Below are 14,227 nucleotides of genomic sequence, written 5' to 3'. Positions count from 1 at the left end.
GCTGCAGAAGGCTTGGTATTCCCTGATGACTCTTTAGTCACTGTCAGGCCATTCCACCAGCTGGGGCCCTAATCAGGGAGTCCTGAGATTCCCAAACAGACTTGATGGGCCTAGAACTCAAATAAACCCCTCTCTCCGTTTTTACTGGTCATTTCTATCAGGAACAAAAAAGTAGACCCCTTTGTGGGCCCCCTATAGGACTTTGACCTCAACTTGGATCAACAATGGTAGAGAATGGGAGGATGGACAACATACTCTATGCTACACCTGAGGAAGATGGGTCAATACTGGGGTAGCATGGAATGTTCCTACTCATGACCACAGAATGTGAGCTCAGATCTAGAGGGATGTAGAGGTCACACAGTCTCCTAGGCTAATTATGGGCCTCAGATCACATCAAATCGATGGGGTTTACAGTCAACAATATTTATACCCCTTTCCCATATTAGGCAGCTACTCTCTTCCCTGATCCAGCTTTATGGTCCTTTTCTCAGCCACCATGACATCATCTCCCCAGACAATAATTAGGATCCACCTGCATATCAGTTTTCAGGCTCAGGGAAAAAAAAAAAAAAACAAACACTAGTATACCCACAGGCCCTTTGAAATATAACTAACATCTGCCTACTAGTTGTCTACAAAATGGAGGAACACCCCCCCCCCCAACACTTCATCTCTCACTATTCCAGCCTTTAGGTCCATGATTGCTCAACAATTTCTTCGGCTTTGTATGTTAACTCTCTTCTCAGCCACCAGTTTCCAGATGCTAGCAGGATGTGATCAGACTTCCCTGGACAGACAACCCTACCAATGTGCATTGGAGCTCTGCTTCCCCAGAGCCATTCCCCACAGGGGAAAGAAGGAGACAGGCTGGGAGTATGAATTGACCTGTCAACGCCCATGTTCAGAAGGGAAGCAATTACAGAAGCCAGACCTTCAACCTTCTGCATCCCACAATGATCTTGTGTCCATACTCCCAGAGGGTTAAATAACAGGAAAGCTATCAGGGGAGGGGATGGGATTCAGAGGTCTAGTGGTGGGAACTGTGCCAAGTTCTACCCCTCTTATCCTATGGTTTTGTCAATGTTTCCTTTTTATAAATAAAAAATTAAAAAATAAAAACACCCAGGCTCCCCACCTTCAGCAGGGTCACTTCACAAATGGTGAAGCAGGTAGGTCTGCAAGTGTCTATATTTCTTTCTCCCTCTCTACCTCCCCCTCTTCTCCCAACTTCTCTCCACCTTATACATTTAAAAAAAAAAAAAAAAAAAAAGGCCACTAGGAGCAATGAATTTGTAGTGCAAGAACCAAGGCCCCACAATATCCCTGGAGGCAAAAAAAAAAAAAAAAAGGAAAATCTTATAAGAACATTTACTCCAACTTTTATAGTTTACTATAGTGCTTTTTAAAACCCTATATTGAAATAACATAATCCTATTTTTGTGAGATTAGAATATAAGCAACTGTTTATACATATTCTATCATCTACATGAAAACAGCAAAACTAAGACTACTCTAGCCCAGGCATGATATCATATTTCATGTTTCTGCATTCCTAAGCACAAATCCATGTTTCATTCACAGTAAGTGTTCTATAAAGATTTGATGAGTTTATGAATATTATTGTTTAGAGCCATGCACTTAAATTTAGTTCTGTATAAACATGATGGTGAGCATGTAAGCTTCAAGTTAATCCAGATGGCAAATAAAATCTGAACCAGAAATTACTGAAAGACTATATAGCCAATATTTTATTCACACATTAGTAAATGTGAATTGAAAATTGTCAGTACATTTTGAGTGCATTAAACATTTGAGCAAGTACTCAAGAGAAAATGTTTAATTTGTTACATTGTATTTTGGATCTCTACCCCTTCCTGTTCAAAATTTAGAGAACTTGAGATGTGAATGCATTTTTGTATATCGCATGAAAAATGACCTTTATGGAACTTTAAAAAAATAATAATAAGGACAGAAAGGGAAAACACAAAGTAAAGCTTGGCCTGAAGATGGTGTATTGCACCAAAGCAACGGGGAAAGAGGGAAAGATATACATTAGAGGAGCTCTGGAATCCTGGTATATAATGGTGGAAAAGGACCTAGTGGGCTGGGTTTTCTGTGGACACCTATCATGGAGAGACAACAAATCGTCCTTGTGTCAATAACTGTACTGTAAACCATTAGCCCCCAAATAAGATGGTAAATAAAAAAAGACATTTACCCCACAACAATTTTTATAAACAGCATAATTTCACAAATATATAACAGAAATTTTTTTAAAAAAACTTCTAATTTTCATATTTTATGCTATAACTAAGAATTATAAATTATAAAATAATTTCCATTTATAGTCATTTAATTGTAATAAAATTATGGGAGTCATAAGATCATTTCCATTCTATAGTTCAGAAATATGAAGGATGAGAGGGTTAAATAACTTGCCAAAATTTGCAGTTATTCTATGATAGATGCAACATTAAAACTCATGTCCATTTCATTTATGTCTATAATTTTAATATTTCCTCCTTGATATGTCAAAAGATGAATTGTGAAGGGCAGCCCTGACTTTAAAAACATGTACTCAGTAAGAAAAAGGAGGAGGAGAAGAAAGAGAAATGATTATGGCAGTACATGGATTCCAAGATCTGGATTAAAATTCTGATTCTAGCATTCAATGGCAGGCAAGTTATCTTAAGACCCTAAGATATAGGTGGTGCCCAGAATCTAAATAAAATGTAATTTAAAATGTGGTATAGCATACCTGTTTATGAAGCAGGCTACTTTCTGTATGAAGTCTTATTGTACTCTAAGGACCATTTCATAATTTAGAGCTCTGATGTTATTGAAAACATTTTCTATTTTCATCTTGGGATAGACTACTGGTCTATTGGTGTCTCCTTTCTATAGTAGTTTAATGCTTATTCATTTAGATATTCCAGAAATCTGCTCACAAATATGTTTTTCTGCCAACATCTCCTATGGCATATTGCCTGCATGATTTCATCACCACTAATCTTAATCTTAACCAGATTTAAAAGAAAGAGAAAGAGGAGAGATACCAGAGCACTACCCCTACCACTTGTGACGCTTCCCCTTTTATATAGTGCTCACATGCGGAGGCCAGGAGCTTGAACTGGGGTCCTCACATGGTCAAAGATGTGATCTGTTAGATGCCAGCCCCACAGTCTCTTTTCTTCTACAAACATAAGGCATAAGTATCTACGATTTAGGTAATTACATCTATTTCCCACCTCCGTTGTCACATCCCAATTATGTTCTCTTAGTGGCTGCTTGTGGGCCAAACTCCAAATGCATGCTACTTCACTACTTCTCCTGAGAATAATACCCATAACAGAAATATTTGCCCTTGACTCAAATTCAGAAAAATATTTACTACTAAGCAAGTACGAGCAGGAATGCTTCCTCATAGAAAACATGGTAATTTGCTAACATAAATTCTTCCTGCAAAAATTGCAATATAATAAATAATATATACAGTATATATTTCAAATGTGCCAAACTTCCTACTTTGGAAATTAGACTGTAACTCAAGAACTTTGGTTAACCCATGATCCTTAAAAGCTTTCATGCATTTGACTTGCTCAGGCTTTCAGACAAGTCATGATTAGAAAAGGTATTTTAGTACCTTCTCATAGTATATTTGTTTTCTCAAAGACATTCACACATCATTTACATGCATAATACACAGTGTAAACCATTTTCCTCAGTTGCCTGCTTTTGAAAAGATGTTCTTCACACTCTCCATGGTCTCTTAATCATGAATTCAAAGACTTACTCAAACAGCAAATCTGAAGTGTGAAAGAGTTCATCACTTACCCTTTGTCTGTGCCAAGAATGGGGACTAATGAAGTCTACTTAAATCAGATTCAACCCTTGACTCAACAGATATGGAAAGCCTGCTGTCACAATTTATAAACTTGGAGCAACAAGCACTTGTGTCTCTGTCTACTATACATAGTATACACAATCTCCCTAGCTCTACTAAAGTCATTCATGGGCATTTTTCATTTGTTTTATACATACATGGGGTATTTCATTTGTAACTTCATACTCTGGAAACACTCTCTTGAAGTAGGGTGTATTCTATACAGTTGAAGGTACTGGTCTTAGTCCAGTAATACAGCATTGGCTTAGACAAAAGCAAGAATGGTGAAGGCAGGGGGCAAACACACAGCAAAGACATCATCATTTCAATTGCCAGTCAATGCATTCATACTGGCAGGAGAACAAGCATTGGGGATCTGAGAGGAGAAAAGGCAACTGGAACACAAAATTCAGCTTCTAGTTCTCACCTCTTACTTACCTGTGATGACACCTTAGTCATGGAATCTTTCTGAAATCTTGTTTCTTCACTCATCCAGAAGGGGTAAATTAATGTTAATTGACAGGGTTATTGTGAAGACTGGAAGCCATTTAAAATTCTAATGTAAAAATCTGAACTGTTATTTAAAAAAAAATATCATCTTTATTTACTTAATGGATAGAGACAAAACAGAAATCAAGAGGGAAGAGAGTGATAGAGAGGGAGAGAGACAGAGAGACCTGCAGCACTGCTTCACCACTTGCAAAACTTTCCCCCTACAGGTGGGGACCAAGGGCTCACAGCTGGGTCCTTATGAGTTGTAATGTGTGCTCAACCAGGTGTACCACCACCCAGCCCCTGAACTATTATTTTGACAATAATTATAAAGGCAATTCCTCAAAAAGTGGGGCCCAACATTTCATTCTCTTTAAAGTTCCCCATCTGGCTATTTTTTTCAATATACCTAATGTTCTTCTCTGGATTATTTTAAAGGTTTTAACTTCTATGAATTGAGGTATGCAGCACACTTAGTACAAAACATTAAATAAATTACAATAAATTACAAAACATTAAATAAATAACATAAGTTCTTAATTACTAGGCATATAAGGGCAGAAAGATTAGAAATGAAGAATGAGGGTATATCCAGACCATGGGTCATTCCAGGTGTTCTGTGACACAATATCCACATAAACTGAAAGTTTACCGTAGATGAAAAATGTAAGAAGTGAAAATATGTTTAAAGCCTTTTATGTCGTTACCTTTCTCTTCCATTTTACAAGTTAAATGTCATCAACAAGAAGTTCAACAACAGAGAAGATATTAAATTCCTGTAGTAAATAAATAGTTTCTGCTTCTATCTCAACATGGTTCCCCTGCTTTATAAAGTGCAGTCTAGGGAGTCCGGCGATAGCGCAGCGCGTTAAATGCACATGGTGTGAAGCCCAAGGACCAGAGTAGGGACCCCAGTTCGAGCCCCTGGCTCCCTACCTGCAGGGGAGTCACTTCACAGGTGGTGAAGCAGGTCTACAGGTGTCTATCTTTCTTGCTCCCTCTCTGTTTCCCTTCCTCTCTCGATTTCTGTCTGTCCTATCCAATGACAACAACAACAACAATAACAATAATAATAACCACAACAATGATAAAAAAATAGGGCAACAAAAGGGGAAAAAATGGTCTCCAGGAACAGTGGATTCATGGTGCAGGCACTGAGCCCTGGCAATAACCCTGAAAGCAAAAAAAAAAAAAAAAAGGTGGTACACTTTGTTAAACTGCTGATTTTTTTAACATTAGAGAAATGCTTTGAATAATAAAATAGTATAAAAAAACAGTGTTTGTAAAAAAATAAAACATAAGTAAGTACTTCCGACCAATGTAATGTATGATTTAAACTTTTTTTAGAGTTTTTATCATTCAAGAAAGTTTTTCTAAATATTTATTTATTTGCCACCAATGTTGTTGCTGGTATTCACTTGCCTACACTAAGAATCTACCACTTCCAGCATCAATTTTTCCTTTTTTAAAAAAATTTTTCCCTTCAGTGTTTTTATTAGATATAACAGAGAACATTTAGGAGAAGAATGAAAGATAAAGAGGAAGAAAGAAAGAGACAGCAGCAAATGTGCTCCACTGCTCTTGAAGCTCCCCACCTGCCAGTGAACAGCTGGATCTTGAACCTGTGTTTTTGCACAAGATAACGTGCACTCAATCTGGTGTGCCACCATCTACCCTGAAAGTTGTTATTTTGATATTTATTTATATTTATTTGTTATTATGATAGCTTAAACTCTAAATGTATATTTTAGTGAGTTGTGGAGCAAGACAAACATTATCTCAGTTCACTTTCTTTCTGGGTTTCAAGCTACACATAATTTACAGTACTTCTAAAAACAAATGTACAGTTGTGCTCTAGAAAAAAGCTTGAGAGGATTAGCACACATTTTATAAGGATAAGACAAAACAAGCATTCTATTAGCTAGCCCACAATGCCTCAAAATCTAATAGTCAGTATCTCATTTTCTGGGCTGACAATGGATGAACTACATAAGTAATCAAGGGATTCCCTCCTCCAGCTTTCTGTGATTGTATTCTATGTAATTCATCTCATAGCTCTGAGACTATTAATTTTTTCTAAATGTTCCTCCCCAAGCATTATTATTCATTAGATAACTGAATGAAATAAACCATGAAAGCTATACTGCTAAATCATTCTACTGTACCAAGAGTTGGGAGGAGGACTCTCAACTCCTTAATATAGGAAGAATAAATCCACAAGATTAATTCCAGATCTTGGAATATGAAAGTACTTTAAGTGGTCTCAAAATTCCCCTAATAGAGGAAATCCTACATCCTCAGGAAGCTCCCCCAGGCACCTGAGCCCTGGCCTAACTGTGGGCTCAAAAAGTTGTAGAGGGCTTCTTAATGGGTCCCCCTCCCCCATCCATATCCCCAGACACCAGATGGTCCTAGAAGGATGTGCAAGACCTCATTGAAAATAGATTATTGTCCCTATCTTTTCTAAGCATTCTTAGAAAAAGCTTAGGAAGGGCCCCTGCTTTAAATATTTTAAGCAGACTGTTAGAGGATCTAAGGTGTTAGTAGAAACCATAGAGGCTTCTGAACAGAAAAAAAAAAAAAATCAATGGCATTAAATTGTCAGCATTTGATATTACCTATCTAGCTTATGAAAAAAAATGGAAATTAAAAATCAATGATTAAAAGGCCAAAGGGGCTATTAATACAATTAATATTTATTTTATCTATTAAAGAGAATCATGCATTGCTCAATGATCATATTGCTATTTTGAGGAGGACTGAACCTATGACCTATGGAGGCTCAGGCATGAAAATCTGGTGCACTATCTCTGTGCTATAAATGGCCCTATTCATGTGATTAATATTCTTAATGTTTAAAAACTGTGGTGTTAACTCCATGCAAGTCTAAATTTTAAATCAGAGTAAATTTCTCAAAGGTATAAAAATAGGGTCCATAAATAGACAACGGGGAGAGAAAATATGATTCATATACAAGAAACTATGTATGGCATATATTAGATGCCCAGAAAAATAAGCCAGCATAATAGCAAGAGGAAAAATGTGAAATTACATATTAATTTTCTCAAAAAAGCCTTGACTCATAGACACTCAGCTATTTCACAGTGGGCACAGAGAAAGTGGAGCTAAATGGAAACCATAAGGACCCCATAAATTACTACACAAATTCCATTAGAGAAAGGATTCCAGGAATATTGTGAATCCACAAGTGACAGTACCTTCTTCGAAGACAAAAAGAATTATAGGAGATCGTAAATAAAGGGGAAATCTATTGATCTGAGGAAATATATTTACTAAAAATTGTATATCTCATTCATGTCTAATAACCAACTGTTATTTGTAGGTTAAAAATATTCATTTTTGACCTACAAAGGTGGGTGAGGGGGTGGGGGTGACCCACATGTTTGAGTGCACACTTTACCAAGTACAAGAATTCAAGTTCAAACCCTCTAATACCACCTGCTGAGAGCAAGCTTCAAAAGCAGTATAGCAGAGCTGCAGGTGTCTCATTTTTTCCCATTTCCAGTCCTCCCCCTCACACCTCTATCTCATTTTTAATCTGTCCTATTAAAATAAAAGAATAGTAAAAAAAAAAAAAAAGGAGAAGAAGGAGGAGGAGGAGGAAGAGGAGAAGGGGGGATCCATCAGGGCACAAGTTAAAATATTTGACTAGTGAATAACAGAATTCAAGCATAAAGAATATAATGTCTTCTCCCTTCCCCTTGTAAAAGCTGTGTTTTGCCTATAGCTGAATTGACACTAGTGGCAAAAGAAGAAAAGATCATGATCTGACAAATGAAAATAAAACCATGAAAGACTGGGTAAAGAGAAACGAGTCTATGAAATGCATTTTTATGGTGTGAAAGGCCTTTATTGGTTGCAAGGAAAATGTAAAAGAGGAGAAGGGACAGGCAGGTCCTGGCATGGGGGGTGACCCTAAAGACCCTATAAAGTTCTATGAAATGTATTTTAACATAAAGTTTAGCAATCCAGAGAGATGCTGACCAAGAAGCATATGTCTGTATATTTACTATTATGATGAAATAAAGAGGGCAGACAGAGGTTGAGCATCAAGTTCTAAAATGTCAACTTTATGAAAACCACTCCCAAAATTAGTATACTAGAAAATGTATTCTAAAGAGAAGCAGAAAGATGATTCCCTTGAAATGTTAAAAGTGTGTTTCTTTGTAAGCAAGCATACATCTGCTACTCTAAAGCAAAATTAACCTTGCAAGTCACTGACCTTTAATCAGGCCTGGAGTTTTTCCAAGAGAAGGAGTCATTTACTTAGAAGTTTCAAGATTAACACTTGCCTAATAGGTGAAAGTACTCCCCAGACAATCATTTAGCTTTACCAGACCTCTTGGTTTCTAGCCATCATTCAAGATACACATTTCTTCCATTCTCCTTACTATATAGTGTATTTTTAATCACCTGAAATTTTTTTGATATCTCATTAAGAACAAAAAAGAAGGGGCAGGAAAAGAAGAGGAGGTAGAACTGTAGGAAGGGTGGCGGGGAAGAGGTAGAAGAGATGAAGATAAGTTTGATGAATACAGAGCTGATTTTTCAGGTTTCTGCTTCCCCAGGTAATTGCTAGACAAATCTGAGAGATCAAGTTGCACAGTGAATTTGCTCAGGCCCTTCACAGATATTAATACTCAGATTAACACCTATTGGTATAGTACAACAATGAAACGGGACACCTCAGTGCCTGCTCTGGAATGACTTGCTGCAGGATCAGCTCCCCAAAGTCCCTGAGGACCCTTGACAACTAGAGAGTAAGAGAAATCTGATTATAAATTCAGATGACCACATAATGTGCTAAAAATAGTCAGACATCCTTTCAATTCTCTGCATCTTTCTATTTATATGGATTAATTACCTTCATTCTGTCTTAATGGAGCTGGCTAGATGAATACAACTTAAACTGCACTCCACTAATCTATCCACTATCACTCGCATCAAAATTATCTTTTTAAATCAAGGTTTGATTTCAGTTCAGATAAGGTTTGTTTTTTTGTACTATATTCTCATAAGCCTTAAATCAGAATTCTGACAGGCATGGAAATTATATTCTGCTCTACAAACATATTAAGTATGACACAATTTTTATGAAGTTGTAGTTCAGAAAATGTCTCAACTAATGTCATTTGATATTTGTTAGACACCTGTAGATGTGGGATAAATTTTTTTTTTCTTTTTTGTTTTGCCACCAGGGTTATCACTGGGGTTTAGTATCTGCACAGCTCCACCACTGCTAGGGACCTTGTACATTTTTCTATCTTCTTTCTCTCTGATAAAGGGTAAAAGATTGAGCAGTGGTATGATGTGGGATGGGTAGGGTGGGTGGCTGCAGCACAGATCCACTGCTCATGAAAGAGGCTTAAGCCCAAGTCCTCAAAAATGGCAACATGTATACTCTACTGGATGTGCCACCACCCATGCCCAAAGAGCAATGGCAATAATCTACAGATATTATTAGAAGGTACTGAAAACATTCCGGATATCTAATAAGGGTAATCTATGCCTGTGCTAAACACTGAAAATTAGTTATGACCTCTGTCCTCAAGAACTTTGTATTCCAGTTGGATTTGAAAAAGGCTAACTGTGTTCTAAAGTAATTTCATGCAAAAAAATTACTGTGTTTTGATTAGTGTAAACTCCAAGTCAACCTAAATGAATCTCTATTATTTGCATTCCCAAAAGGTCAGCTGAGAAGGCAACATAAATTTAAAACAGATTTTTGCCACCTGGAGACTTGGGAAACTAGTTATAAGTAATCTTAAAAATTCACTTAACATCAGCAAACATCTGTTTTTCTAACTGTATAATGGGAATAAAATTCCACCACACTGGGTTATTATGATGAACTGAAGTAATGGATTTGAAAGTACACTGAAATAATAAAACCACATTAGTTATTATGACATGAACACTGTGTAGTTTGAGGAACACTAAAAATTACCAGTGGGGAAGGTCAGAAAGGGCACTTTGCTTTGCAGGCCAGTCCTTGGTACCCAGTATCTGCACAGCATTATTTCTCCCTTTTGTAGGATTATCTTTCTATCATATCTCAACCACTCATCTTTCTTATTTTAGTAACCTTTTTGAGTCTTGTTTGGGATGACAACGAGCTATTTATTTTCCCTATTATTATAGATTTTATTTGTAGAAGACATAAAAATGTGAAAGGGGAGGGCTAAGGCTTTCTTATCTTTAGTTAAGATGGTAAAGTAAAGCCTTTCATGAGTCACAGATGTAGCTCTCGTGAGTTGGGCACACTGAGCACTGGCACTACATGGGAAGGAAGTACTGTGACACTAGAAGAAACATTAGAGGTGCCTTTCCCTATCTCTTCCTCTCTCCCCACCCTCTCCTCTATCTGGACAAAAATATCAGCAGGAAGTGGTGAAGTTGTGCATTTGTTGGGTCCAGGTGGTGGCACACCTGACTGAGTGCAGATGTTACAGTGCGCAAGGACCCAGGTTTGAGCCCCAGCCCCCACCTGCAGGGGGAAAGCTTCACAAGTGGTGAAGCAGTGTTGCAGGTGTCTCTCTCTCTCCCTCTCTATATCCCCCTACCATCTCGGTTTCCGGCTGTCTCTATCCAATAAATAAATAAAGTTAATTTAAAAAGAAAGATGTTTTATTCTTGCCTCAAATGATCTTTGCTGAGGAAAACAAACACTGATGGCTTGAAACCTGTTTGAATACACAGGTTGCAGCTACCTAAATTATAATATTGAAAGTATTCTTTAAAAATAGTAAAGATGTTATCTACTAATTACGGAAAGAGAGAGAGAGAGAGAGCAAAGAGAATCTGAGTATCACTCTAGTATATGCTATGCCAGGGATCAAGCTCATGACCTCTGGCTTATAAATCCAATACTCTAGCCACTGCACCACCTTCCAGATCACTGAAAGCATTCTTCAATAGAAAATAAAAATAGCTGTGCTCCTAAAACCTTCAGTTCTCAACACTTCCTAATAACAGATAAGCCTAAATTAATGTAGCTTCTGAAAATCTGATTGACTGTTTATCTTGACTAAATAAATATACTTACATTTCAAGTTAACACATTTTTAAAGGCAGAAATTTTAATTTATGTAGAAAGCTGTATTTTCCTGAAATTGGACCAATGTATATATAGACCTTAGTTTCCTCATCTTGATAGCTGGTTGAATTTTCCACACAATAGATCACTAGAGTATAGAACTTCCTAGACAAGCTTGAAATAACATACTTCATTTCTACTTTTCCTAAACAAGAAAGTGCACAATTTTCAACCAGATACAAACATTATTGAAGGGAGTCAGGCGGTGGTGCAGCAGGTGAAGCGCACATGGCACAAAGTTCAAGGACCAGAGGAAGGATCTAGGTTCAAGGGTCCCACTCCCCGCCTGCAGGGGAGTTGCTTCACAGGTGGTGAAGCAGGTCTGCAGGTGTCTATCTTTCTCTCCCCTTCTCTGTCTTCCCCTCCTCTCTCCACCTCTCTCTGTCCTATCCAACAATAAGGACATCAATAACCACAACAATGATAAACAACAAGAGCAACAAAAGGGAAAGTAAATAAATATTAAAAAACATTATTCAAAATCAATTTTTCCATAGAAATTATGTTTAGGGAGTTGCATAGTACTGAATTCTGGTTGTTTACCCACTACAGCAGCAATGAGTTGTGTCTTCCAAACTATAGGGGATGGCCTAGGAAACTTTTGGAGTTACAGATTGAATGGTATAGGTACTAGAAAGAAACCTGAAAGCAACACCGAATTAAGTCCAGACTGACAAGATTCTACTAAGCTACTCTGAGCTTTGGATAATTATCTGTAGTACTAGTGCAGCAAGAAAGAGCTGTCAGGGCTACCACAAGACACATACTCTCCTAGTCAGAACAGTGGGTCACCAAAAGTACAAAGTAACAAGGGGATTTCCAGCATTTTCCTTCATTTGTGGACATCTCTTTTTCCCAAGAGAATTTGAGTAAGTTATTTAGCCATAGAAGGGAAGAAATCGCAGTAACAGACCCACCAACCCAGCACAGCATCTAGGGAAGTAAGTGACCCTCTCCCATCATCCTCTTGGCTTTGCTGAAGCACACTTCTGAGATGGGACAGGCCATGCGACTCTACCAAGTTACTCCCAACAGCCCTTGTAATATTTCTTTTGCAGATATCTATGAATTCACAGTGAAATCTGGTCATCACAAACTCAGTTCAACAGTGCAAGGGACCAAGAACACGTGAGCTCCACGGGAACCCAGGTGGGTGTGGCTTAATGCTGTGACTCAGACCTGAGACACTCATGGAAGCACCCCCACCAAACAGAGCAAAGAAAGGCAGAGGCTTAGGATAAGAACTGGAAAGGGGCAGGTCCCTGGGGCCAGTGAGCAGAAGCTGAACTTCAGGCTGTGCCCATCCAACTGCTGTCCCCAGGGATGTAAAGAGGAAATAAAACACAAGTTTGAATAAAATAGCAAACTGGACACTTTTGCAAGGTTTACTTTAAACTTAAATTCCACTGAGGGTGAAATTGTCCAAGGCTAGCAAACACATCCTGAAGCAGCAATTTCACCTCCACCCACCTCAGGGCAGGGGTTAGGGGGTGGGGACGACGACTCTACCCACTAGGTCTCAGGCAAGAGCTAGGGAACCTCCAGATGAGTAAAGCCCAGTGAGTGTTGTTGGTATTTAAAACCCAAGGCAGCCAGCTGTGTTTGTGGCTTGTTTCACTTCGCTAGGGAAGGGGAGGGGAGTCAGTACTGTGGGACTTTTTTCCCAAAGTAGGAGACAGGAGCTTCGCATTTGAAGCCACTAGCACAAGAACTCCAGTCAGCTCAGGCCACGGAGGCTGCCACTTTGGGGGTAGGGAGGAGAAGCAGCAGGAGGGGCTGGAGGGGGCAGCAGCGGAGGGGCTGGCTAGGAAGAAGGAAGGAAACAGGTGAGCTCCCACCTCCACCTATTGGAAATCCAGCGCCATGGCCTCCAAAACGCCGCTGTCCCAACTCGTCGAGGCACTTACCGGCTTTGCACGGGTCCTTGTAATCTATGGTCTCTGTCTTATCCTCTTCATTCCCATCAGAAGTGTAATCATAATCGAGGCCAGCGCAGACCCACAGCTCCCCGTAGAAAACAATCCCCAAGGCCACCAGCCACAGGAGCATCCTCAGGGAAAGCGTTTGCAACCCCATCCTCCTCCCCCTTGAAGAACCAGAGAGCTGGGACCCCGAGGTGGGGCGCCCTTGGTCAGTGTTGGTGGGGGCTGAATGGGGGTGGCTAAAGGAGGGTTTGGGGAGGGGATTCCTCTCCCACTGGGAGACTCCTCGGAGGGACCCGGGTGTTCAGGTGTCCGGAGACATGCGGGTGCCGTCGGGACAGTGGAGAGGGCAAGAAGTGCCTGTTCCCCCAGTTGTAGGGAGAAGTTGGCGAGGGGCCCAAGGGTGGGCGGAGGGCAGGTAAGGAGCCCGGCTCCCGGAGGCGGGGAGAAGAGGCTGAGAGCAAACTCTGCTGCGATGAGCCGGCGCTCTCTGCCTGCCAGGACGTCCTTCTGGCGTACAAACTTCCAAGGTTTGGCCAGAGGCGCCCCGCGGGCTCAGCTGCCACCGGAGCCCCGGCTCCCGATAGGCGCCCCCGCAGCTGCCAGAAACCAGCAACTGAGCTCAAGCCACCGCTGCCTGAACTCGCTGTCACGGCTCCGGGAAGATGAATCCGGTCTTCACATCAGCACATCTGAACTGAAAGGGGAGACCTAAGCAGGGGGGTGGGGGCAGGCATTTCTCAGACCGGAGACCTTAAAAGCCTGCAGAAGCCAACGAAGCAGATGTACTGCAAAGGAGAGCAGGGGTGT

General features: G+C 39.7%; 1 protein-coding gene across 1 annotated transcript in view; it reads right to left on the bottom strand.

The window, feature by feature from the left end:
• Positions 1-13,947, bottom strand: part of TLL1 (tolloid like 1) — a 248,915-nt gene extending 234,968 nt beyond the window's left edge. The window contains exon 1 of the mRNA XM_007524530.2: positions 13,403-13,947. Within this exon, the coding sequence (XP_007524592.1) occupies positions 13,403-13,571 (169 nt within the window). The 5' untranslated portion in view covers positions 13,572-13,947. The remainder of the gene's footprint in view (positions 1-13,402) is intronic.
• Between the last annotated feature and the right edge of the window lie 280 nt (positions 13,948-14,227).

Source organism: Erinaceus europaeus, chromosome 2 (assembly GCF_950295315.1).
Source record: "Erinaceus europaeus chromosome 2, mEriEur2.1, whole genome shotgun sequence".
Lineage (NCBI taxonomy): Eukaryota > Metazoa > Chordata > Mammalia > Eulipotyphla > Erinaceidae > Erinaceus > Erinaceus europaeus.
This window is presented reverse-complemented; position numbering and strand designations above follow the sequence as displayed.